This window comes from Plectrocnemia conspersa, unplaced genomic scaffold (genome assembly GCF_051122295.1).
Source record: "Plectrocnemia conspersa isolate PC_06_02 unplaced genomic scaffold, ASM5112229v1 ptg000009l, whole genome shotgun sequence".
Taxonomy (NCBI): Eukaryota; Metazoa; Arthropoda; class Insecta; order Trichoptera; family Polycentropodidae; genus Plectrocnemia; species Plectrocnemia conspersa.
Genome location: NW_028277173.1, coordinates 29,683,309 through 29,709,583, shown reverse-complemented (window position 1 = coordinate 29,709,583; position 26,275 = coordinate 29,683,309). Strand labels below are relative to the sequence as shown.

At 32.6% G+C, this 26,275-nt stretch overlaps 3 protein-coding genes across 4 annotated transcripts; 1 reads left to right on the top strand and 2 right to left on the bottom strand.

The window, feature by feature from the left end:
* Positions 1–1,594: 1,594 nt before the first annotated feature.
* On the bottom strand, positions 1,595–3,757 carry LOC148232606 (uncharacterized). Its single transcript, XM_088192078.1, has 6 exons — positions 3,541–3,757; positions 2,945–3,476; positions 2,687–2,885; positions 2,534–2,620; positions 2,316–2,465; positions 1,595–1,792 (listed from the first exon to the last, which is right to left on the bottom strand). Exons 1-6 carry the CDS (start codon positions 3,676–3,678, stop codon positions 1,624–1,626), a joined length of 1,275 nt encoding a protein of 424 aa, XP_088048204.1. The 5' UTR covers positions 3,679–3,757; the 3' UTR covers positions 1,595–1,623.
* A 681-nt stretch (positions 3,758–4,438) lies between these two features.
* Positions 4,439–4,972, top strand: Pfdn1 (prefoldin subunit 1). The gene has a single exon (XM_088191546.1). The coding sequence runs from the start codon at positions 4,523–4,525 to the stop codon at positions 4,898–4,900; it is 378 nt and encodes a 125-aa protein (XP_088047672.1). The 5' UTR covers positions 4,439–4,522; the 3' UTR covers positions 4,901–4,972.
* A 1,359-nt stretch (positions 4,973–6,331) lies between these two features.
* On the bottom strand, positions 6,332–24,375 carry LOC148232604 (vacuole membrane protein 1-like). 2 transcript variants are annotated; one of them, XM_088191595.1, is made up of 10 exons: positions 24,303–24,375; positions 23,605–23,788; positions 8,962–9,092; positions 8,734–8,892; positions 8,448–8,547; positions 8,203–8,384; positions 7,614–7,677; positions 7,410–7,552; positions 7,124–7,348; positions 6,332–7,051 (listed from the first exon to the last, which is right to left on the bottom strand). In XM_088191595.1, exons 2-10 carry the CDS (start codon positions 23,776–23,778, stop codon positions 6,784–6,786), a joined length of 1,446 nt encoding a protein of 481 aa, XP_088047721.1. In that variant the 5' UTR covers positions 23,779–23,788; positions 24,303–24,375; the 3' UTR covers positions 6,332–6,783. The 2 variants fall into 2 exon arrangements, with proteins under 2 accessions (XP_088047721.1, XP_088047722.1); XM_088191596.1 differs by lacking the exons at positions 23,605–23,788; positions 24,303–24,375 and adding an exon at positions 18,293–18,400.
* Positions 24,376–26,275: the final 1,900 nt, after the last annotated feature.

Here is a 26,275-nt window from a genome sequence, read left to right as displayed (position 1 = left end):
ATAATTAACATATGTCACTATGATCAAACTTATTCGATTTAATTTTATTTTATTTATTCGCATCCATGAGATTTGAAAAAGTTAGGAAAACCTAATCTGTGAATATCGATTTGTATTAAAATTACATAATAATTACTAATTTCGATCTCCTAGATACGATAGAAACTAAAAAACAAAAGTTTATAATGGGTGATTCAACTTTAGTATCCGAATTCCTAGAACACACAAATTTTAAGATATCTTCGATTTTTTTATTAATCAACAATTACTCTATTTCATTTATTATGAAAAATAATATCAATTAAATGGCCCCCTCTAGACTCTTTGCAGCAGCTGATCCTTTCGATGTAATTTTCGATGACTTTTTGTACATTTCAGACGGTATCTCGACTATATCTTGGCGTAACCCCACAAAAAATCCAACGGCGTTAAATCGCTTGATATTGTCGACCAGTTAACGTCATCAAAACGTGAACTAATGCAACCTGGAAACTTTCCAATCAAAACATCCATCATTGCACCTGACGTGTGGCAAGTTGCGCCATCTTGCTGGAACTACACGTCTTCCACATCAATATCATCGATTCTATGGCAAAAAATCGGTAATCATGCGCATATAGCACTCATCGTTACTGTCCGACTTTCATCGTTTTTAAATAAATAATGCCCGATGACGCCGCCTGACCAAAATGGCACCAGTCACTCTTTGGCCGTCTATTGGTCTGTTGTGAATCACAGGATTTTCCTCGCCCCATTTGTGGCAATTTTGTTTATTAGCATACCCAGAGAGAAATTAGCCTCATCAGAGAAAATATTTTCTTTGAAAAATCAGCATAAACTTCCTGTTGCTCTAACACCTAATTTGCGTAAATTATTCGCTGTCGGTAGTATCTGGCCCTTAGTTATTGTATTATCTTAATTATATACGTGTATAGGTGGAAGTCTTAGATGCAAAATGTGCCAAAATAAGCCACAAAAAAAACCGATGATTTAATAATTCTGGGGCTTCGGCCACACATTCACTTACAGCAGCAATATTTTCGGCTGAACGTTAACTATTTCGTTAATGCACATGCCTTACCCTATCCCTACTTCACTTTCTGAACTTGTATCCAGCGGAGCTCACGCTGAATCGACACAGACGACATCTTCGAAATTCTGAGAAAATCTGGTCCAGAAAAGCAGTTGGTTCGCACATATCTAATATCCATTTATTACACTAATTGTTGTAACTTTATTGATGATGCTTTGCAATTTAAAGCAAATAATAATGCATGTAAAAGGATCTGTAATTATTTGAACTGTGTTTAAATAATTATTTTTTGATATTTATTATAACCTCATAAAATTGGCAATGGCAATTATCTGTTCAGAACTTACATCAACATTCAACAACAGTCCAAAATAATACTCTTAATACAGGAAATAAAATATTTTTTATTATAGTTTATATATATATATATATATATATATATATATATATATATATATATATATATATATATATATATATATATATATATATATATATATATATATATATATATATATATATATATATATATATATATATATATATAAATATATACATTGATTTATTTGTAATAATAATAAAAGTGTTTATTAATTAGAGTCAGTAGCGTATTCGGGAGTTTTGTTCTGTCTGAAATCAACTCCATGTGCAGTCATTTCATGACGATTCCTATGGTCTGTCCTGCCAAATTTAACGTAGCATACTCGACACGCGTGTGGCTTTTCTTTTGTGTGCATTAAACGATGGGTAATAAGACCTCTGTAATCATATAAAAAAATAAAACCAAATTCAATCTAATGTAATATAATTACGGGTTAGGTGGCGAGTGCTCTTTGCTGCTAAGGATTGAGACATATTTGCAGATGGGCACAGGCACTAAATATGCGTCATGAAAATGGATGTTTAAACTCCATTGTGAGAGGTCTTGTCTTGAAAAAATAAAATAAATTGGGAACATAAACTAGAAAATAAAAACAATCGGACACAATGAAATTAATTCTATTTTTAGAGAATTTATATAAAACTTTCAATTTTAAAGAGCAACTTCTATTGATCACATGCTTTCTAATTTTTTATTTGTACAAATCGTAGTGACAACTCGTGAAAATGTATATTGAAACAAGACCCCTTACGTTGAAGTTTGGACTACATTTAAATGGTGCATGAGTAGTAGCAGTATCTCAGGTGTGCAGTGGTGCAATCAACCGCATGCGATTTCAGCCTTAACACTAAAGAGCATATGCGTAACCTTCCGTAGTAATAAATAAATAGAAAAACTGACGATTTTGAAACAAAAGTTTTATCGCAAAATTCACAGTTGTATTTCTTTATTCCTAAATGGCGTCTTTCGTGAATTTTGAGACAATGTCCAGTCACAAAGCGCTTGTCGCACTTTGGACATTGATAATTTCGCTCTTTTGTGTGCTTGTATCTAAAACAAAAACAAACGGAAGAATCAATCGAAACGATTATAAAAGCAGCGAATAAATAAGTGAATACTTTATGTGACTGAGTAGAGTTTTCATGGTACAGAATTCTTTAGAGCAATACTGACACATGTATTCCTTGACTGTGCTGTGAATTTTCCTATAAAAAGATTTGATTTTAAAAACAAATATACTTATTTATATAAAAGTCATATAATATGCTCACTTGTGAATGAGTAATCTAGCCATTCTTTTAAAACCTTTGCCACAATCTTCGCAGACGTGCGGTCTTTCGTCGCTATGCATAACGAGGTGAACGTTTAAAGCGCCCTTTTGAAAAAATCCCTTGTTACATTTGTCGCATTGGAAGCGTTTGATTTTAGGGCGAGTGTGCGTTTGCATATGAACCGATTTTCTAGCGTAATCTATACATATAAAAGCAAAATCATATACAATCCAATATTTAAATACTGAAAACGCTTACATTTTTGACAAATGGTGCAAAAGAAAGACTTGATTCCTAAATGTTTTTCTAGATGCCTAACAAAAGCTCTCCTGCAGTTGATCTTTCGCGGACACTGGTTACATTGATACGTTCCGCTTTCAGTTTTTAGCTCCTTCACGTTTATTCCTAAAATCTCTTGAGTTTTAGTGAGTTTTTTAACTTTTTCAGGTTTTTTGATTTGTTTCTTTAGCTTTTTTTCGTCTGTAGATTTAAATCCTTTCACTAATTCGCCAATCGGTACATCGTCGCTAGAAATATTGTTATCGTCTAAGTCGGTTCGATAAGTATTGCTCGCCCAATCTTCATCGGGTTCTTCTAATTTCAATTCTAAATTATTGGTAACGTCGAATCTCACATCGAGCGTTTCTTCCGCTGCTTCTTGCTTGATGCTTTTATTTCCCATCAAAATTGTGTGCGAATCTTCGCATTGCTTCTTGAACGCGTAAGTGGCTTCCAATTTTATGTTGCATTTCGTGCAGATTTTAGACGGCAAGCCGTCGTCGACGCGCACCTAAAGATACAAATTAGTAATTAAAAAATAAACGTTTACTTGTTTCACATACAAAAATCCTTACCGAAAACGAAACGAAACTTTCGATCATTTGTGGTATGGTCGTAGCGGATGAATCGCTCAAATCTGGATCGTCAAATATTGATTCGAGAATTCCGTCTTTTAAACAAAGTCGACATATCTTGACGTAATCCAAATTCATAGCGCGTAAAAGTTACGAGGACGAATGTAACATACGCTCTATTTTGACGTGAGCTGTCACAAGACAGTGTTCGTCGTAAATTTTGGCCAAAATATGATAAAAGTAAAAGGGTAATATTGAACTAAAAATTATTTACTTGAAAATAACAAATTTAAAGCAAATTAATTATTAAGAATAATCACATAATTCACAATTATTATATCTTAAAATAATATTAAATGTTTATGAAAGCCAAATCACCACAGATAGTTAAAAAAGTAGTTTTCAAAATTTTTGCTCAAAGGCCATCTCTAAAATTATTTTAAGGAGGACATATGTTGATAAATTATTATGGTAGCTCAAAAGTGATAATTTAAGATTTTTTCTTGAAGGAGGACTAAACGATGGACGATTGCGGCTGGGTTCCTTGGCACGATTAGAATTGATGGGCTTTCGGCATCACTATCTATATTGAAAATGGAAGATGGATTCGAAGGGAAATGGAGAGTAAACGCTATTGGACAATTACTTAATAAGTTTAGCAATTTGACCTTTTAATTATTTGTTGGATAACTTCGATTTGTTGTCGCTTCAAGTATTTAATCTTATTAACTTTTTTCGGTGTATTGGTGTAAAGCTGTAATTTTCTTCACGCTTATTTAAATAAATTAATTTAAAGAAAAAAGTAGAAATTAGTTGTTATTTCAATTTAAATGTGTTTTACAAAAGAACATAGTTTTTTCCTTGACAAAAAGTATTTAAAATGTCTTTGCTTGAATCTAATTAAAAAACATATTACAGTGTTGCCAGCGCCGAAGCTGTCATCCTTCGGAGGTTAAGTCGCCTCGCAGCTACGAACAGTAAGATGGCCGACGCCGAGTTGCGGCAGGCGTTCGCGCAGTTACAGGCACAAATGGTGGAGACGCAGCAGCGCGTGTCGCTGGTGGACGCTCAAGCCATGACCCTGCAGCGGTCGCAGGCGCACGCGTCGGCCAGTCTGGCTCAGCTCGCCGCCGCGGAGAGAGAAGGCGGCGCTTCCACGCGTGCCTACCAGCCCGTGGGCCGCTGCTTCGTGCTGCAGCCGCTCGACCAGCTCAAGACTGCCGCCGAGATGCGCAAGAAAAACGCCGAGGCTAAGCTGGAGGTGCTCAAGGGCACGCGCGAGCATCTAGAGCGCGGCCTCAAGAACTCGGAGAATAATCTGCGCGAGATGGTGCAGCTGCGCAAGGAGCAAGCCGCCTAATTGACTTTTTACCCACCTGCTTATTTAACTCTTTAATTTTAATGAATGCAATAAATATATTTTAATACTTTACGGTTTCTTCTTTCATTTATATTCAATTGTTTCAATCTCACTACTTCGATTTTATGGAGATACAATTCTGAGACATATCTAGATGAGAAATAGCAGCATATCATTCAAATCAAATCATTCCGATTGGAATTGTGATCATGACAACATTATTACTAGCGAAAGTAAATTTTATTTTAAAAGGCGTTACTGAAAGGTGCAAATATTTTATAAAGTTTGAGATCTTAAATTGTATAAGTTATTTTGTCACACTTCAAAATTCCACTTTTAGTTTTGAGTCTGTTGGATCTATCTGATACAAGTAATTGTCGATACCACTATTCAGTTAGTATCAAACGGTAGCAGAAAAGTATATGAAAGTAGCCTCTTTTTCGTCTTCTGCTCAGTAGCGTAGCTATGGGGGATCTCTTGGGGGCGGCATTTTCGCGATGGAAGGACCATTCTTGAAGTGTGGTTGATAAACGGTGCAAAAAAATTATATGTATATTCACATATAACTAAGTGAATACAAGAAACAATTAACAAATAAAAATGTTTTTGACTAGACGGAAAATTGGGCCAGTTTCTTAAAATCGGTGAAGTCGAAGATAGACCAGATGTCCCCCATTATTTTTGTTCGAGTCGAGCATGTGCTAAAATAATGAAATGCCTGATAAATATTAACATTTTATCAAACTTGAAAACTGTTTTGCACATATTTTTATATGCATATATGTGAAGGGTATGTAGCGAAGCTAGGGGGGGGGGCAAAAGTACCGCCTGCCCTGAAAAGTTTTGGCGTATTGAAAACTAAGTTACAGATTTTAGGAAAGTTAGATTTTACATGGGAGGGGGGGGGGGAAATTTAAGGATCGTTTCCTTTTGCCTTTTCCACGGTCACACCTATCTTTCACCAAAACAGTAACGAAATCTCTTGATGCAGAAATATTGTATAAGTAGACGCAGTATAAACTGATTTAAAAAAGTCATAATTTTTCATGGGTAACCAGTAGATACATATTTCTATTAGTTCAATTTGACAGCTTCAAAACTTTCATTTGCCGTCAAACCCAAACCTAACCTACACGAATTAATCAAACCCAACATGACCTAATGACAGTTCATAAAATAATTATAATTTTAGAACATTCATTAGATCGAGTCCAAAATACAAACTAAGCCACCTCATCTCAGTGGAAAATTAGTGGAAGAAGAAGAAGAACAGACAGATTGATTTCAGTATCAAACAATAATTCTTATAAAAATAGAAACATTTCTCTATCTTCCTCTTATATGTGACTATTCCGAAAAGCCGATTGACATATGAAACATTTTTGTTAAATAAAAAGATTTCAATAACTTGAAATTTAAATGAAACAACACTAACATATCAAAAACGTTTTATTTCAGTTCATAAATAAGTCATTGCTAATATTTTTGCACATTATTTACAGCTTTCTTTTTTTATATATATATGTATATATAATATTACAAATAATTTGACTAAATTTCATTGCGCTCAAAAACGATACATTTCGTTATAAAAAAAAGGAATTTTTGGATGAGGAATCGTCGACATCGACGAGATTGTATCGTGTGCTGTCTGTCAAAGAAATCACCATGGCAGTGCTTAACAGACGCGACTTCTAATGAGCACTTTTCACTTAAAAATAACATTCAGACGAGTTCGAATCGTCCGGTTCGAACTTAACTTATGTATTGCGTTACGCGTCGACGCGGTAACACAGTTTGTGACACGGCCGACTGAAAATATACACACACACACACGACAGGCGACTCAAAATTTCTAAATAAACAAGCGTCATTCGCGAGCATTAATCTTTGTGCTTCTTCGACTTGCGCACTTTGGGTGTTTTTCGGTAGTAGCTTTGGGCGAGAGAGTTTATAATGGACAGCAGGAAAAACGCGACCATGGCCAGGACGAACTTTTCGAAGAGCCAGGCGAGAGTCGAAGCCGGCGGGGGCGGAGCCGAACTGCCGCGGTGGAGACGCGCCCGCTGCCCTCGCAACAGTTCCAACAGCGGCTCTTCGAGTTTTGCTCCGATGCCGCCGGGAATGTTGTGTAACCACGTTAACGCTTCGCTGTAATCATATAAATAAATACTCCATAATTAATATCGTTGAATTATTAATTATTAATATTTTGACCATTACCTGATTAAGGTTTCGTTAAATGCGATGATCACGAACATTTTTTGTATGTGCATCTTGATGATGGCCTTGCCTATCAGCGTGGCGCCGAAGAAAGTCCAAAACGGCACTAAGAAATGCCCGCAGGTCAGCCCCGCCAGATCGAAGAGTGGATTAGGTATTGAGGCACAAGCCAAAATGCCCATAAAACCAACTTTTTCGACCAGTTGCTGAATCAACACTTTGGCTCTGTAACAAATACAGCATTGTCAGATTTTTACATTGGGGCATATTTAAAATAATCACATACCTATCCAAAACTGAATCCGGAGCCTTATGATTTATAGGCACTGGAGGCGGTTTGTGAGCCATGCGCGCAGCCCTCGCCATAAAATACGGAGGCAGCTCCCCGAGGGCTGTTCCTAATCCCCACATCATAGCTTCTATTCGGACCTTAAAGAGACAAAAATTATTATAATAATCCATATCAAACAATAATTTTTGATATTCATACTTTTGACATGATATTCCAAATGGACGTCTCCCATCTAGGATCATTATCCACAGGACATATGATTCTGCAATTATAATATTATAATAAATACTTAATAAAAACAAGATATATAAATAAATTTAACCAAGTTTAAAATCATTATATTTTTCAGTGAAATTATATTTTCAATAGTAGAAATACATATCTACCAGTATATATGATTTCGGTAAAATGGCAGTGAAAATATATTTTCACTGTTTAATATCAACAATATGATTTCACTAAAATACCAGTGAAAATATATTTTCACTGGTTAATATTAACGACATGATTTCACTAAAATGTCAGTGAAAATATATTTTTACTGGTTAATATTAACGACATGATTTCACTAAAATGGCAGTGAAAATATATTTTCACTGTTTAATATCAACAATATGATATCACTAAAATCAGTGAAAATATATTTTCACTGTTTAATATCAACGATATAGTTTCACTAAAATGCCAGTGAAAATATATTTTCACTGTTTAATATCAATGATATGATTTCACTAAAATACCAGTGAAAATATATTTTCACTGTTAATATCAGTGATGAGAAACTTACTCGTTTGGATATGGGGGACTAGGAAAGTTAAGCGAGCCGCATTCATACGCGGCTAACGTCACTTGCGCTATGTGAGGTCCTAGATACAATAGGAATGTGTGGAGTCCTGTGCCTAATCCTACGGATGAGAGAACTCCTAAGACGACCCACCAGCCCCACCATAGACTAGTTGCTAAGCCAACCTATAACAAATCGAGCACAGGTAAGTATGGAATGCAACGAAGACGTCAAATTCAAGAAATCACCTGCATGATAGGTTGGTGTGGACCCTTGACATGATAAGACACAACAGTCAGCAGTGTTATCGTAATTATTGATAATACAGTCAATTTGTGAGCGAGTAACCTGAAAAAAGAAATTATTACTACTTATTAGACATATTTCTTAACTGCATTTTGATGATATACGAATTAAGAAATAAATTATAATATAAAATCTTTTTTATTTCCTGTTTGCGTTTTATATGTATGTTTCGTTTAAATTTGTTTAATGTAAAAATTAGCTGTATTAGTTAAATAAATTATTAATTACCCATGTATTGTCTGCATGAAGAGTGTGCCTAATTCTTTAAAAAAGTACTCCAATGTGAGGAGCGGATGCCTCCATAGTACTATATGCGACGCATCCACTCCTGAATTATTGTCGGCAGCAGGCTCTTTTTTCCCTCCCCGTCCCGGCCCTGACCATTCTCTGAAGAAAAAATAAATTAAAGATATTACATCATCTACATAAAACGAGTCATTTTATTGTTCCACTTACGATTGATGCGTTTTACTAGGCGGGTGGACATCTCCGTTGGTCTTCTGAGTCGCGGGCATGTTTGCTGCCCGGAGATGTTTCTCCCCGATGTTGTTAGCTGCCAGCAACTTATAATAACCGATCCGCGACAACTGCAAAAATACAAAACAACAATCACAATCACACACGTAAGCAAATCGTTTAAGAATAATAGTAATATCAATATCTAATCACAAAACAATGCAATACGTTGACTTTGATGCAAATATACTGTACGAGGGCTCATTCTTGCTCAGTAAGTCAATATTTCATTCAGTATATAATAGTAAAAAATAATAAGCATAAGTATTTTTTACTGTCATAGATTTATTAGTAACCATATAACAAATATTAAGATATTAATAATAATATAATTTTAATCGATTATCAGTTATTTATTCGTTTTACATTCAGTTTTTAATATTAATATATAAGCTTTAATTTTTTTTAAATGGTGGTCTATATTCTAAATTATTTTTTATACTATAATTTTATTTCTTAACATTTTCATTTAAGTCGAATTTTAGAAATAAAAATATCTACATATAATCTACTTATAAAATTGATGGTCCAGATTTTAATTGTATTTTTTTTATTAAAGAATATTCTTATATTATTATTTTAAACCATTTTTTTGTCAATTTGTTAACAATTAATTAAATTAAATAAAAACAGTGTTCGGATTTATTTAGGATATGCCCAAAAAAATTTTAGTTACTGCCAAGATGCTTGGAGCAATTCAAGCGTTCGCTTTTGTACCATCAGCGTCCGTAACATACGGACGTGGGATAAGCCTTTTTTGTTAAACAATACAATAGACGGATTAAAAAATTCAAACGACAGCCGGAATTAACTCAGTATTTTGTGAATTCTCATCTCAAAAATCAACAAAATTTTTGTTAAAAATTAAAATTGTAAGAATATTTTAAAACAGCTGTATATACAGCTGCATAAGAAAGGGTGGATCAGTGCAAAAAAAGATTTGAGTCATTTTTAAATAAGTACCGATCAATAATATGCACGGGTTAGAGTTGTACGCGGATAAAAGACATCCCTGGCTTTTTTACGATGGGATAAGTTGATTTAAATGTAATGGATTCAAATCCGGAATGTAGTAATTATAGTTAATCATAATTTTGCTCAATCACTTTATATTAAAGTATAAACTAACTAAAATCCCTGAGAAATGTGATATTATAGGTTTACAAAAAAAAACATAAAAATACTAAAAAAATAATATAACGTAAACCGATTTATATTGTATTAATATGTTTAAGGGGATAGAATCATTGCAATGGGCACAACAGATGTTTGAATAACACTACAACAAAATATATGGAAAAAAATGAAAATGAAAGCTCATCTTAATTATTTTAAAGCTAAAGCGCGTTTTAAAAAGCTACATCGCAGAACTAAAATCCGATATCTAATGAATGCTACAAAAAACACATTATAAATGAAAGCCTATTACTAAGGCATTTCACTGACTTATTAGAAACAATTTGTAAAACGCATAATTTAAAATTATGAATAAATCCGTAGTTTTAATTATATTTCGATCAAACATTATCGAAAAATTTATCTTATAAATAATACTACTAACTATTCTTAACCTTTTTTCATTCAGACAAAATCTATGTAGTATTAAATAATCAATATACATATTTATATATAATATAAAATATAAAAAGCAAGTATTTTATGCGGCTATTGTAATAATTACAATAGCTAAACAAACTCGTATTTATAGAATATTAGCATTTAAAGATTCGTTCGATTTTGTAAAAGCATAAAAAATATGGTATATTAAGGGCGAACTCATCAAAATGATTTTTTGTTGTTACTGGAACATTATTACCCAAATAATAAGAAAGTAAAAATTTGATTCTATAAAATTGATCATAAATCAAAAGGCAAAAACACTCCAAACTTTAACATTGTTAAGTTCGCCCTTAATATTCTCGACGCGTCATATCCTATTCAAATCTTTAATTGAGATAATTTCCACCTAATTTTACCGGTTTTTCCTATACAAAACAGCATTTTTTGCTAATTCTTTCACTAAATGAAATAAGCACAAAGGCACACAACTTTCGACGACGCGAGCTAACAAATACTTTTTTGGTGTCTGGACAGCAACAGAGACAGAGAGCAGCGCGACGACCTATATTTTAATTTATTTTAATAATCGCGATGCGGACGGCGCAGAGCTGGCTGCCAATATTTTGAACTTTGACAAAGGAAGCGCAGAGTCACCGAGAAGTGGGGACACGACTAATAACCGCACCATCGGACGGCGTCAGCGACCACGCCACCGGACACAGGGGACTCCGGCGTCGACTGGCGCACGAGTTCAAGGCCCCCGCCATCTCTTGATTCAAAGCCAGGCGCAGACAGAAAACGAAAGTTAACGCGGGCGAAAGTAAACCTGCGCGAGATCGATTCGGCGCGAAAACAACTCCTTGACACTGATTTTAGCAGCCTCTTTAACAACTCCTTGTCGTGCACCTGTAGCGGTTACACATGTCGCTTATTAGATGTACATAGTAAAACTCTAACTAGGAAGACGCATAATATGACATAATATCACTGCATAAGAAAGGACGGGTCTGTGCCAAATGTTTGAAAAATTGCATGTCTTCTTGGAAGCTTTTAATGGTTGAAAGAATTTGAATGGCAAAAAATTGTTTTCGATTTTCTCAACTATTCTAATGGGCTTTATCTTTGCTTTGGTAATCTTGAAACTACATTAATAATCAGATAAGAAAAAAACCGCTACGCGTGGAAGTCAGAGTTATGACAAAAAATATGCCTATCGGTGAATTTTAATTTGTTTTTTTTTTTAATAATTAAGAGATTTTTATCTTTATATTGTTCGGAATACGAAAAATGTGAAGTAGCAATAGCTGTTAATTACAATTTTATCTACGATTCGGCTATAAATACAGGAGCCCAAAATCAGTTCTAGTCTTTCAAATATTCGCCTATTGAAGTGTGTTCTCTTCAACAAATAAATAATATAAAGACTGTATTATTTTAATCTCATATCATACAAAACATATATCTTTTAGAGAAAATAAAAAAAATCGAGAAACTGGATGATACCAATTTATCTTTGAAGTTACAAATTTGTATTAATATACATTATTTGAAGCACCTACTACCTACAATTAAATCGTGTTTAGAAAAAAAAAATTCTCGCTGCACAATATCAAACTCTGTGATCTCTACAACAATTTATTTATTTTTAACACTTTACGGTCGACTTACGCGGCTATATTCACACGACCGTTCAACTTTGATACTGCTGCCAGAAAAAAATTCGATATGTACATTGTTACATGTTTTGATCCCAGTTTCTCAAAAATCATATCAATAACAATGACCTATTTAAGTGACTCTCAACCGGTGATTTGCGTAAATCCATATATGAGCACCAAACCTCATATTAGTGATTAATGAATACATTCGAAGGCAGTAAGTAATAAAAAAGCAGAGACGTAATTTGTGGAGAAGGGACAGGTAGGGCCATTTGCCCCCCCCCCATTGAATTAGGCCAGAAAAATGCATGTCATTTAATTAAATACTATGAATTTTACTAAAATAAAAATATAAAAAAAAAACAGAAATACGTCCCTGATTATAAATCAGAAATTCAATGGCTATTTCTCAAAGAAAATCTAAAAAAAAATATTTTTTTAAATATTTTAAATGAGTGAAGGCAAATCGGAATACATTTTCACTGGTAGATATCTATTTTTACCAGTGAAAATATAATTTATCAGGTGCTAGTAAAATTAAATGATTTCAACTTTTCCATATGTAATAATATATACATTTACATACTTATCATTATTTATTTACATGCGATGTATAAATGTTATAGTGAATGTGTATTTTTCAGTGATGATATATTTTCACTAGCGGAGTCAAAATACATTTTCACAAAATACATAGGTATTTCTAATTTTTAATTGATAGGCGCTAACATACTGCTCTAAAATGTCTATGAAACTCAATTTGACAGTTGCGAAACGTCCATTTGCTGATCTAAATTAAACCAAACCTAATGAAACTATAATTAGTTCTAAAACTAATTATAGTTTTATAACTTTCATTGTTCAAAATATTTCTCTCAGGGCAAAATAAGCGAAATTAGAAGTACAGACAAACGTCGCGTCTCGCATATTGCTCCATAGTTTGTCTGCAGTTCGATATTACACTGTTTTAAAAATATGACAGCTATCCTTACTGATATTACTACCGACTTTCAATATAAGAGTATTGGTCGAAGTATATTCAAACCGAATTTTGGTCAATAGGAGAGCGCAAAAACAATTATCACTTCTCAGAAGTCAAAAATCCACGTCAAAAGCAATAAAATCGTGCCGGCGCCATCGCAGTGGGAACGCTCGTGTCCGAGCGTTCCCACTGCGATGGCGCCGACACAATTTTATTGCTTTTGACGTGGATTTTTGACTTCTGAGAAGTGATAATTGTTTTTTGCGCTCTCCTATTGGTCAAAATTAGGTTTAGTCATTCGTTATATTGTTATAAAAGTCTTAATATGACTGCGACGGCACGATTTTATTGCTTTTGACGTAGATTTTAAACGGCCCCCTTAAATTTGCTCAAAAAATGTCATTTAATGAAACTTAATGAAATATTAAAAAAGACTGACTGGAAAACTTTTGCCTTTTGCGTCCCTGTAAAAATGAGACTCGAATTTTATCTAGACACAAAAGGGAAATGGATGGACTGAAACTATGTATATTCCAAAGAGACATAATAAGACAAATGATAAACAATGGCGAAATGTCACTGCTGACAATAAGGGCGATGTATTTGCTTAAAACAACTAATCAAGTAGACGCCATGCCTGTGGCCTATATTGGGGTGTTTGGTTTAGTGCTGTACCGTTTTAGACAAGCCTCTGATATATTGGTTATTTTCTGGCCGCTATTAAAAGCAACGCAAGGTTTCTGAAACGTATAAATTTGTGCACACTGCATATTTGGTTCCATACGCGTAGCGTAGCGATATATAAACGCATGGGTTAATAGCTTATTAGCACTTCTAGCACTTGACCTACATATGGAACCTCTCACACTGCCCATGCAGTGTCCTGTGAGATTTTGCTACACGTGAATACAAATTTCGTTCTATGCCAAGATTTACGCCATATTTTAAGTTGAATTTAATATTAATAAAAATAAATAAATGCAAACATCACAAATGTACACAAGGCATTCAAACAAATACGCTTCTTAAAAAAATAAAATCAGTTCAATGACATGTCATAAAATAGGAACGCCTGATAATAAAAATCTGTTTTTATCACAACATGAAATTATACAAATGTTTCATATAATACATATTAAATCAATGTAGCAGTCACGCAATTACAAATATGTATATTCCAATACAATCACTTAATTAAATACTATTATATGAAACTACAACTCACATTTGACTTTGATCCCACAATAGTGAATAGTTCTGACGTCACAGATTATGACGTGGTGTAAAGTGAAATCAGCTGTTTACGTACGGAAGTAGTGAAAACTCAAACAAAAACAGCAACGCCGATGATTGAGCAATATTATAAATCGCTGACGATTATTTATCAATTCATCAGTTTGGCGACACACTGTTAAATTATGACGCAATTGAAAAAACCGAGTCAAAGTAGTAATTTGCGCATTCTATCGCGCAATGTTAACACGTGTATTAACATAATCAGTTCTAAAATCTGCGCATTTATCGCAGTGGTCTTAAAACATTTTTTTTATTCAAGGTCAAATGGTCTAAAGTTTATTTTTTCGATCAAAATATATATTTATTAGCAATAATATAATGTGTTTGAATTTTCACTGATTTATTGCTATCTGGCAACACTGAGAAGCCATTTAGTACTCCCTTATTTTTCTCTGGAAAGCCATTAATCCAATTATAATGAGTTCAAAATTTTTCCTTCGGTTCATTACTCAAGTTTATATTTAATTACAGAATATATCATTTAAGTTTCATTATCTTGAACGATTTCGAACATCAATGGATCATACTTAAATATGAATTAGTAGTTTTCTAGTGGAAAATAATTTAAATAGCATTACTTGAAATAAGAGAGGCACTAAATGCCAAACTAGCATTTTTGAAATAAATAATAAAGTAGTTTTAAATATCAATCAGTCGGTAACATTAAATTAATTTACTTGAAATTGAATTTAAATAAATGAAAGTTACAAAAAATTGTTTTTAAATTAAATATTGATATGTTATTAACCTAACCTTTAACTGTGATGTACATTGCATCTTATTATGTGAATTTCTCTATAAACGTGGCAAAAAAAAAATGCTTAACCTTTAAAAGTCCAAAGGCATGTACATATGTCATGTCCAACATGGTTTTAATGAATTATTATCCATGGTTCTCAATCTAAAAAGTTATGTTTTTACATTTGCGTACATATTTTCTTTAAATTAATTAAATTACATTCCGAATCGTAAAGTTGATATTGACAAATTAATTGTCATAAACAGTAGACCTCCCCAATAACACGGTAAATTGGAGACGTGCTATTTGGATACCCGTTACTATTGGTTAAAATATATTCAAACCGAATTTTGGTCAATAGGAGGGCGCAAAAGCAATTATCACTTCTCAGAAGTCAAAAATTCATGTCAAAAGCAATAAAATCGTGTCGGCGACGGCACAATTGAACGAAAGAACGAAACATTCGTTCTTTTGTCATTGCATTCCTGCGTGATTTTTTTCAGGTAGTGGTCCCAACATCTGAAACAGGTACATGGTATACCATAAAAAAATGGTATATAAATAATAGGTAAAAAGCCTAATTTTTGTGTATAAATAATTCAATAAGAAAAAAGTTTCTGTCCGGTAAATGTTATTTTAGGCATTTCTCCACAATACACTTTAATTGCAAGAACTTTTTATTGCAAGAAGTAATAAAAATAAATATTACGTTGATCAAATCACGAATACACAAACGCATGAGTGTTGCTAGTAGATTTTTTGCTTCGCACGCTATTGATATTTACATAATTATTCAATATAAGAATAATTGCGAAATCCAATGCATTTACTTGTTTTTTTAGCACTAATATTGCAACACCTGACTATTATTATTGTATTTTACCAATTTAAAACACATGTATACTGAGTGTACATCACAGGATTGCGCGAATTTTTATGCAGGAAACATGAAATATTATGTAATAAATTGCCAGAATACATAACTGATGCGAATCGAATTCGATCAATCGCGCTAGAGGAAAGATAAGTGAGCAACAATTTAATCTTCATTTGAAACTGTTTCTAATGTCACGAATGTAGAGCGTGCGATTCTTGCTACTCTCGAGATCTGGTTAGTAGACCTTGCAGATTAACCTCGCACTAACAGTTGTTGTTCCCGTTGATTATTCCGCTGCGTCTTAAACATTGGCTCGCGTCACGTGTCGATTCATAATTTACTTGTTTTCGCGCCGCTGGAAGTTCATATTGTTTCGACAAGGTCGCTATAGTATCGATTCTAATACACTACACGCTTTTAAAAGTAATTAAATAAAGTTAACGCAATGAAACGTTTGAAGCAGTATTTCGAGATGGTATAAATAGAGGAGCGGAGCTGATGAGATTAGCACGTGGCTCCAGAAACGCAATCCAGGTTCAAAGTCAACGCTGTTCTATTACGAGATTGACGAATTAAAAGCGTTTTGCCGCATTACATAAAATATACGGTGCGAATGATTAGAAGAAACATATTTCTTAAAAAATGTTACAACAGGCGTCATTGCGCAAGTCTGCGTGACTTGGCAAACGATATAAGTAATGCGGTATCTTCAAAGCCTTCCTGATAATTTGAGAGTCTAGTGTCAAAAAAGCGTATCTATGAAATTCGCGTGACGTTAACGTTTTTAATTAATACAATATTATTGCTTCGATATTTTTTAGTAAAAAAAATTGTTGCTATAATCTGCAAATACAACATTTTTCGCGCACGCAGCCTACGCTTTCAAATATTTTTGATGCGCAACCAAATAAATTTCCTCATTAAAAATAAATAAACTAGCTGTTTATGAGTGTAACATAAAAAATATTACAAAAACACGATCTGAAATAAATTATAATTTATTTAAAAAATATTAAACTTTATTTTGAGCCCATGAGTTTAAAAAAAAGTGTGTCAATTTTCACGGCATACTTTGCTCATAAGATTTCGACTATTTCATTGCAATAAAAAATTATATATATCTTATAAAAATATTTAATGTCTGAAATTTACCATTTCCTACTTATTGACGATAAATATAAGTTGAATGGAATCAGACTACAATTATCAAAATTGACTGAATGAATGAAAATTCAGTCGAACACATTAATTAGAAAGTTGATTGCGAAAATACAATAACAACGTTGGTGAAATTACACCAAACCTATTTTTGTAATGAGTTTGTTTTTGCGCTACTTTCAAATTTGCCGCTCTCTGCATATAGCGCCATTTACAAAACGAGCGTTTTGATTTTTTAAGTCGGCGCACAGTGGTTGATTTTGTAATTTTGCAAGGAGAAAATATGTTCGTGTTAAAATACCCAATACAATTAATCGACATAACTATGTGCAAAAGTAATTAAACACAAGTTTCTCCAAAATATAAATTCGGTTAAAATAATGCATTATATGAAAAAATATTTTTTTGACGGATTTCAAAGCACATAAAATTAATTATATACATGAGTTCATAGATCGATATGTGACCCTTGCGCAGCAATATTTTCTAAAAAAAAAACGGAAATTGTTTTATAACGATAATAATATGCAACAGATGACTAAAAACGATTCAGGAGAAAAAAGTTGCTGTGCAAATGTTAAAGTCGCTCTTCAATTTATATTTAATTTAATTCAGAGATCCTCCTGTTTTTAAAATCTTATTTAATTAAAAATAATTATTTGTTTAATTAATTATGAATTACTTTCATAATCGTTAGACTAAATAAATTTTATAAAATATGCTCACCAGAATCAAGAATTAGTTTTGATTGAGTTAATACAGTAAAATTGATGAAACTTTTTTAATAGGTACACATTTCATAGAATTTTTTGTACATACAATAGCTAATAATGACTGAAACGAATTAGATATACATTAAGATCGGATATGTATAAGCGTTTTTTTGTTCCGGTTTGAATATAAATTAAATAACTAGACTTAACCACGATCGAATTATTAAATTAACTGAAATAAAATATTTGCGTATTGAAACAATAAACACAAAAATTTGAGGCGCATACCTGTTTTTGAGATAAACATAAAACGATAATGAAGGGTGGCTCTATCCAATATTTTGTTTCGTTCAACGAACGAATTCTGCAAATTTCGGTCATAGTGGGCACCGCCGATAAACATTTTTTTCAAAAGCGTAACAGCATTGTTTTGTTAAGAAAAAGCGTCTCATTGTCTCGCATTTCAAAACAAAATAAAGGTATTCTGCAACGAATATATTTAAAAGGAGGATTATATAAATAGACAACAAGATTTACCTTACATAAATGGTTTAAAATACTGTTATAAATTTGCGGCTATTAGCGTTACAGCATTACGAAAAGGGGTAATCGCGTCGTCTTACAGTCTAAAAATAACTATGCTGGATCAAAACTCGTAGGAAGGGCGTTGATCTTATAAACAAAGAATATAATATATAACAATACCTATTAAATTTATATAAATAAAGTTGAAGAATGCCAACTTTATTTTTTGAAATATTACAACAGCAGATCAGCTAAATCGACCATAGTTTGACGTAAGCCAAACTATCCTAAATTATTTATGAGCGACAGTTGGGGACAGCCACAGTGGCTACTTCATTTTTTCAGGTGAATAACTGCTAGAAATAAATCCGAGGCCGCTAGCGATACTTTGGAAAAGAGTACGCGATAACAGTACTGTCACGATTAGAAGTCAGTGTTTGCTTAGAGCTTTAAGTTACAACATAGAAAAGATACGCGATATTCTAGGCCAGATTTGACCGTACGCAAGAAACGACATTATCACTTCAACATACTAACAGGCAAATTAAGGATATGAGTGTACTACTATGAGGAAAGTGAGGCCTTTATTTGATCAGATGGATTCAATTGAAATCTTAATGGGTTCGTGTGGTCAATCTCCATTGGAATCTAACTGTATACATAGTATACAATTATTCAGCATCGTTAGATTACTGTATTTCTGCACGCTGTAATAACTTTGACCAGAGTACACGCACATCTGTGTTTTTAACTGTTCAGTTATTATCTTTCGCTAGCGACCGAAAGCGAAAGACGCAAGGCGTGCGTCCAGTTGGCAAAAAACGCTGGTACCAGGAAAAGTGTGTCAGCATCGGAATACCTTCAATCGTACGATATTTTTTATGCATAGTGAAGAGTTATTATTAACATCGAGCGAGTGGGCCTCAATCGGTGCACAAAGAAAGATGACACGGTAATTTGATGACGCACAAAGTGAGTGGATTCAAAGCAGCCAATGTAATAATTTATATTTAAAACGCAATCGTTAAATGTGTCGCTGTTCTAAAATAATCTCTATAATAATAATCTATAAAAATGCTAAGCACAAAAATGTTCCAACTTTTTATTGCGTCTGCACTAAATTAGTGCTACACGGACTTTCTCGTGTGACGGGCCGGTATTTTTTTCAGAAGTGGTGAAACGCTCTTATTTTTACTACACTTTCAGGAATTTTAATACTAATATATATGTATATTTCAGAGAATTAAGGTTTTTGTGTTCATGATTCAACCGCAATTTTATTTTAAAATACACACAATTCAAAAAATATTTATTTTTATTTATTCCTGTCGAGACCACCCATAATCGTTGGATGCGAAACAACAGACCAGCTATGCACCTTCGCACCGAGATCAATAATGCCGACACATATATTAAAGAAATATATATAACTCCATGGTATATAAGCTGTAACGCTGCCATAATTAAAACTTCCACTTCGTTTTCAACTTGGAATATACAGAAGCGTACAAAATAACGCATCACTTCTCATAAGAATTTTAGATGTATCAGTATTATTTAGAACTTTTATTACTCATTAAAGAGTGTGTATATTGTTTTAAGTGATTAACTAGCTAATTGACCGCCAACATCTGTGGTAAAATAATTATAAAAAAATATAATGGAAAATCGTCCATAATTTATTTTGAGAAATAAATATGGATATTACTATTCAAAATAATATTTAAGAACGGAAAAATCAGTAACGTCTCAGACTAGTATATATGAAGTAGCGGGTTCGAGTCCCGACAGCAGAATTTTTATTTGTAAAAAAAAACGCTATTATTTCAAGTTCGGCCCTAGCTGCAGTGACATCTATTGATTAATAATTATATTACACATAATTAACTTACCCAGTTGCAGATTTACTCCGTTGTAACGCATTGGGTTTACGCCTGATTTAAAAACAATTTATCTGAATAAATTTTATTTTGTCGGTTATAAGCAATCCAAATTTTTACTTAAAAATAGAGAAAAATATAAAACAATTGGAATTAAAAAAATATATATTTAACAATTTTGACAATCACTCAATCATATACGTTTAGAATTTTCGTTTGGGTAATAATTTGGTTACCGAAATGGATCAATTAAAGCAAAATGTGGACTGTTTTGAATTGTGAAAGACATGCTCTCCGATGAGAGTAAAATAATTTTATACGGGCCAGATTGTAGCAAAGGTGGCAACTGTGTGAAATCCAGAAAGGCAAAATATATCTGGGGGTGCTTCTTATATTCCATAATGGAAGGTACCACTTCTTCGACGGAATAGTGACTTCGGTAGATTATAAAAATGTCCTGAAATTGTTTTCATCTCTTAAACTTGGACTATTTCTGCAACCTGTTATAAGGCAAAAATAGATAGTAATGACTTTTTTTATCAATTAGATGCAGTGAAGATGAAATTGAAAAATAAATAAAATATTACTTTCTTAAAATATTTCATAATAAGAATGTAAAAAAGTCTTAGACGGGCATTGGAATAGTCCTTAATTAAATCTACAGAATATAAGCCATAATTTAAAAAAAGCAAACAAAAAATTATAGAAGTGATCGAAATAGTATGCCACGACGAATTGGACCACGAACTCGTTTATTAATTTCATGTTATTCCGTGTTTAACCCTTTTAAGTAGTGAGTTAATTTTGCGTATTTTTACATAATTATTTGTCTTTTAGGATTTTTATATCCATTTAGAAGCTCTTTAATATTTTTTTATAAAATTAATATAATAGCATAAAAAAGCAGAACAAACGTTCAAAACAATCTGGATTTTGAACGTGGCGCCGATAAAATTGACAAGTAACAAAATATTATATAAACATAATGTTTTTTATTTATAATTTAATTTACATACTTTTTAAATATTATTTGGCTTTTGTGATTTTTTACATCAATTCAGAGGCTCTCAAAATAAAATATTTTTGTTATATTCGTTTATTTCGTACTCTTTAATTTATTGGCATTATTTTCTATAAAAACTATTTGCATTAAATCAATTTAAAATCAATATTAATAAATACATATGTCAATTTTATCGGCGCCATACTTAAAATCAAGATTGTTATTTTGTTGATTGAACAACTGTTTTGCATTTGGCTCTAACGTCTGCGAAAGTAGCTACCAACGTTTTGCTGCATACATTTTAAAACTTAGTTTTTTATCGACTTGCGTGTTGTAATTAGTGTTATCGGCGATACTGATAAACTGATGCTCGAGGAATACATTTTAAAACGTATTTATGTAGCAGAACCTTCGTATTCGTTAGAGCCAAAATCAGAACATATTCATACCTGAACATTATTTCTGAGCGTGGCACCAATAGAGTAAAGAATATCATATATATGTACAATATATACATTCTTTACTCTATGCTGGCGCCTATAAAATTGACGTGTACAAAGATATTATACATATAATGCCTTTTATTCATTATTTCTATACTTATATATGTAAATATATACCTATACCTCAAAACAGCGAAAGATCAACTACCGTTCAAATGGTTAAGCAGTATTGAAGGCTAAAAGGGGTTCAACACAATATTTTACGTAATTACATATTAGTAATATACGATTTAAAAAATATTTTTTACTGCTTATTTTAATTACCATGTTTCTTAAATTACTTTTATAAATTTAATAAAAAAAAATTGCACGATACTGTACGACGATTCAGTGGAGCTATGCTGAATCGACCGAGACGATCCTTATAAAAGCATCGGCTTTCACTTCGACCGTCTGATCTGGTCCAGCTGAGCAGTTATTCCGAATCTACAAGAGTTCGACTCGATCTTACGACTTTGAGACTAGCTACAACATATACATAAATTATTGTTTCCGCATGTTTAAACATTCCTAATAAAAATATTCTATAGGGATTGAATTTAAACACATGGCTCTAGAATGGTTAACGATAAAAACACACTACGTAAATATTATTCTTTTAACAAAATTATTTGTTTGGTCTATTTTTGCACGACACATTTATAAATTAAAAATTTAAATATTTGGTTAATTACTTAACATTATTAAATTACTTTACCAAATTTTAATATAACTTTAATTCAAAAAGCATTATCAATTAGATTAGGTTACATTAACACAATATGCAGTTTATATAAAAAAAAACCCATATGATTAATATGAAATTTATTGACTAAAAACATCACAAAGGCAAACAACTTTTGGAGAAACCTGATTTTGGGCGCCGTATAATAAACACAACATACCAAATTTCAGTACCGTTATATAACAACAAACATAAAAAAAAAACAAGACTGGAGATTTTACTTTTCAACTATAACTGTCGTCTAACTTTTACTTTTGCACAGTGTCACGGTCAGCAGACCGCAGTATTGTTTTTATTGTAATATATAAAATCAACTTTCAAAAAGAATCTCTCCATATCTAGGCGGTAGTTTCGGATTCGTTTATCAATATTCAACGCGTCGAAAGTTGACATTCATTAAATACAATCGAATTTATACTATTCCGACGTGTGTCTATTTGATAAGAATTTCAATCAATTTAAGTATGTTAATGACCGTTGAATGTTATCTAAACAGTAGTATTGTGGAATTTATTTATATAAATAATTGCAGGTACGAAAGATTAGAGTTTATTTATAAAAAGTTGTTTACTTTGATTTTTGTCGATTATTTAATATTTATTAAACTTGAATGAACTTACAACTATGCACATAAAATTAGCATGCAAACAATACAATTAAGCGTAACTATCAAAAATAGCAAAAAATACACTGGATTGGTTTTACGACTCAATCGAAAGACAATTTTTGCCAAAAAGAAAAAATAACTCGATTTCCATGCTACAAGCTGATTTCGGCTGTATCGTTAGTTGAATAATTATTGATTACATTTTGAACTGGTATAATTTTTTGAAAAGGTAACGAGGCAGTTGAAATCGGCATCGAGTTATTGTCGTACAGCGTAAACAGCTCTAACTACTAATCACATAATGTAAAAGCAAAACGACAGCAATAAGTGAGAGAGAGAGAGAGACGATATGCTATACCAAGTCGCTTTTGTTGCCTGACGTTTTCTGGCCCCTCTTTCGACATTCAACCTTTAGTTGCTCTTTAGTCATAGAGGCCAAACACTCCGGATCGGGTTCGTTCGGGCGCTGTGGAGGCTCGCGCGGCAGTTGAAACTTAGCGCCGCCTCCGCGCCGAAAACTTTTACCCGCCATACGTAGGAAACTATGCGTTATAAAATAAATTACACTACATCTTGTTAATCGTATGATTTTTGAACACGACGAGGAGCCTACGACACTACGTTTATATATTCATCTGCATTTGTATCGATTTGTTTGACGTTCAATTCTTATTTTTTCTATAATAATAAATAAACTGCAGATTAGGATAATAGGCTCCTCGACGCGAACTGCAGCGTTTTGAAATCATGCATTGCGTTTACATCGACGTTACTCTCGATGTAAATATTGCTGAAGCTCGAAGTAAAACAAAATATGATATAATATAAAATATGAACGCATAGCATTCAATCGAAGGGCAACGCTCCAAAACTGACGTGGTGAATTGATCCGTCAGAATGATTAAGGTTCGATTTGATCAATTAGAAGGGCGGCACGCAAGTCGCGCGTTACGCGGGCGCGCACTGTCGGTCGCTCGGAGACGAGACGAGCTCGCGTGACCTTTATTTTCACTCGCTTTCGGTACAAATGTGGTATAAATTCATTTAAGTCCGAACCTGACAGCCGATGGAGACACCGCGACCGCACCGTAGGGAGGTGCGCGCACACTGACACGCGAGTGCTCGAATCGCGGACTCGATGTAACGAGTGCGCTCGTTATTTTGCAAAGCCTACGGAATTACTATAAGATCTACGATAAATTAATACCTGTACCTATCTCTTTTAGCCCCTTCACTGCGGTTATTACTTTAACGTATCACTTCCAAATGTACTTATATGTAGAGAAGAACCTATTTATGCCATAAGTTATTTCAATAAATTTAAGTGTTTTTCAATCTTAAATTATTCAACAAAAATATATATTACAAAGCCCAAAGATTCATTACACCTTTATTTAACCAATGTTTACTGGTGACATCCGCGGTCAAGAGTTAATAAGCAGTAAATAGTGTTTTATTATAAAGCATAACGCGGCAATTATATTATTGTTAATTTTTTTAAAGTAAACGTTGACTTTTCACCGGTCCTTCGAAGCTCTATTTCCTTTTAAAGAAGACGATTTTGCTTAGTTTGTATTTTGGACTTCAAAAACTAATTATAGTTCTAAAACTATACTTAGTTTTAGAAGTTTCATTAGGTTAGGTCTGGGTTTGAACACGAAATTTTCGCAACTGTCAAACTGAATTTCAGAGCTATTTTAGAGCAGCATATAATTTCACCACCGCATATCAGTTAAATTAAATTTTTGCTAGTAGAAATATATATGTACTGATAAAAATGTATTTAAACTTCACTATTGAAAATAGAACTTTACCGAAAAATACACATTCATTGTAGCATTTAAAATAAGCATGTAATTGTATATATTACTTATCATATTGTTTCTTACCCACTTTAACAGATCATAAAATTCATCCTTTTCTTTTACCGATTTGTCTTCCGTAGATGGATGCGCACATATAAGGCTGTAATTTATGAATTTTTCCCTCATTATATTACAAATTAAATTATATGATAATATATGTAAGTGAACGGTGGACGAGGCACCATCGGCCGTTATTTTCCCGTCAAGGTCCATCAAAGTAATATGCCGCCCTCTGTTTCGTCAAGTTTTGGCTACTATAAATGAATTAATAAATAGCTCCCCTACATTTCTTTTTTATAAATTTTGTGAATAATGTCTCCCTGCTGTTGATCTAGAAAAAACAGAAAATGCTAGAAGAGTAAAACTTTTAGCAATTGGAATAGGTGTCGGCATTATGTGCTATAGACCCAGGTTTTTCATAAAATACAGTTTTAATCCACCAATAGATTCTCCCCACTTTCAACCTTGAAAAATACTAATGTAGATTTTATAATATCATATAATGGCTAAAAACCCCTACTAAATCTATTTAGTCTCCCTATTGTAAAATATAAGAATATATTCCCTAAAAGAACGAAACAATTTATTTTTCATTGAATCTCACTATTATTTGATTATATGTACTTTTTATATGCAAATATTTTTAAGTCAGCTTTTACGGAGCGAACCATTTAATTTCATGTTTTCAAACTATAAAAAATCTCAGTGTTCGGTCGAAATTGAAGAAAGTATTTAATTTAAAAACATAACCTTTAATATAAACGACAAACTCTTAAATAATTTTTGACCAACATCAAATGAAATTAGATATTGATTAATAAAATAAAACAGATTTTTTTGTATAAATATATATCTATATCAATTGCAGTCGAAACAACGGATATAAAAGCTACATACGACCGAAAACATCAGCTGTCTAAATATGTATTTATTAGTGCCAAAAATGTGTATAATGGTAGCTAATATGGAGCAGCAATAAATTATTGTTGAGCTCAAAAATCAATATGAATAGATATGTGTCGTGAAAGGGAGTATTTAATTTTATATATTTTACCCCAATCATTACAATCCAAATGTTTAAATTCATTATGAAAAATTATGTGAAATAAACGGAAACTTTTAAGCTTAAACCCTTTTTCACACTTTTGACATTATGACCAGTAT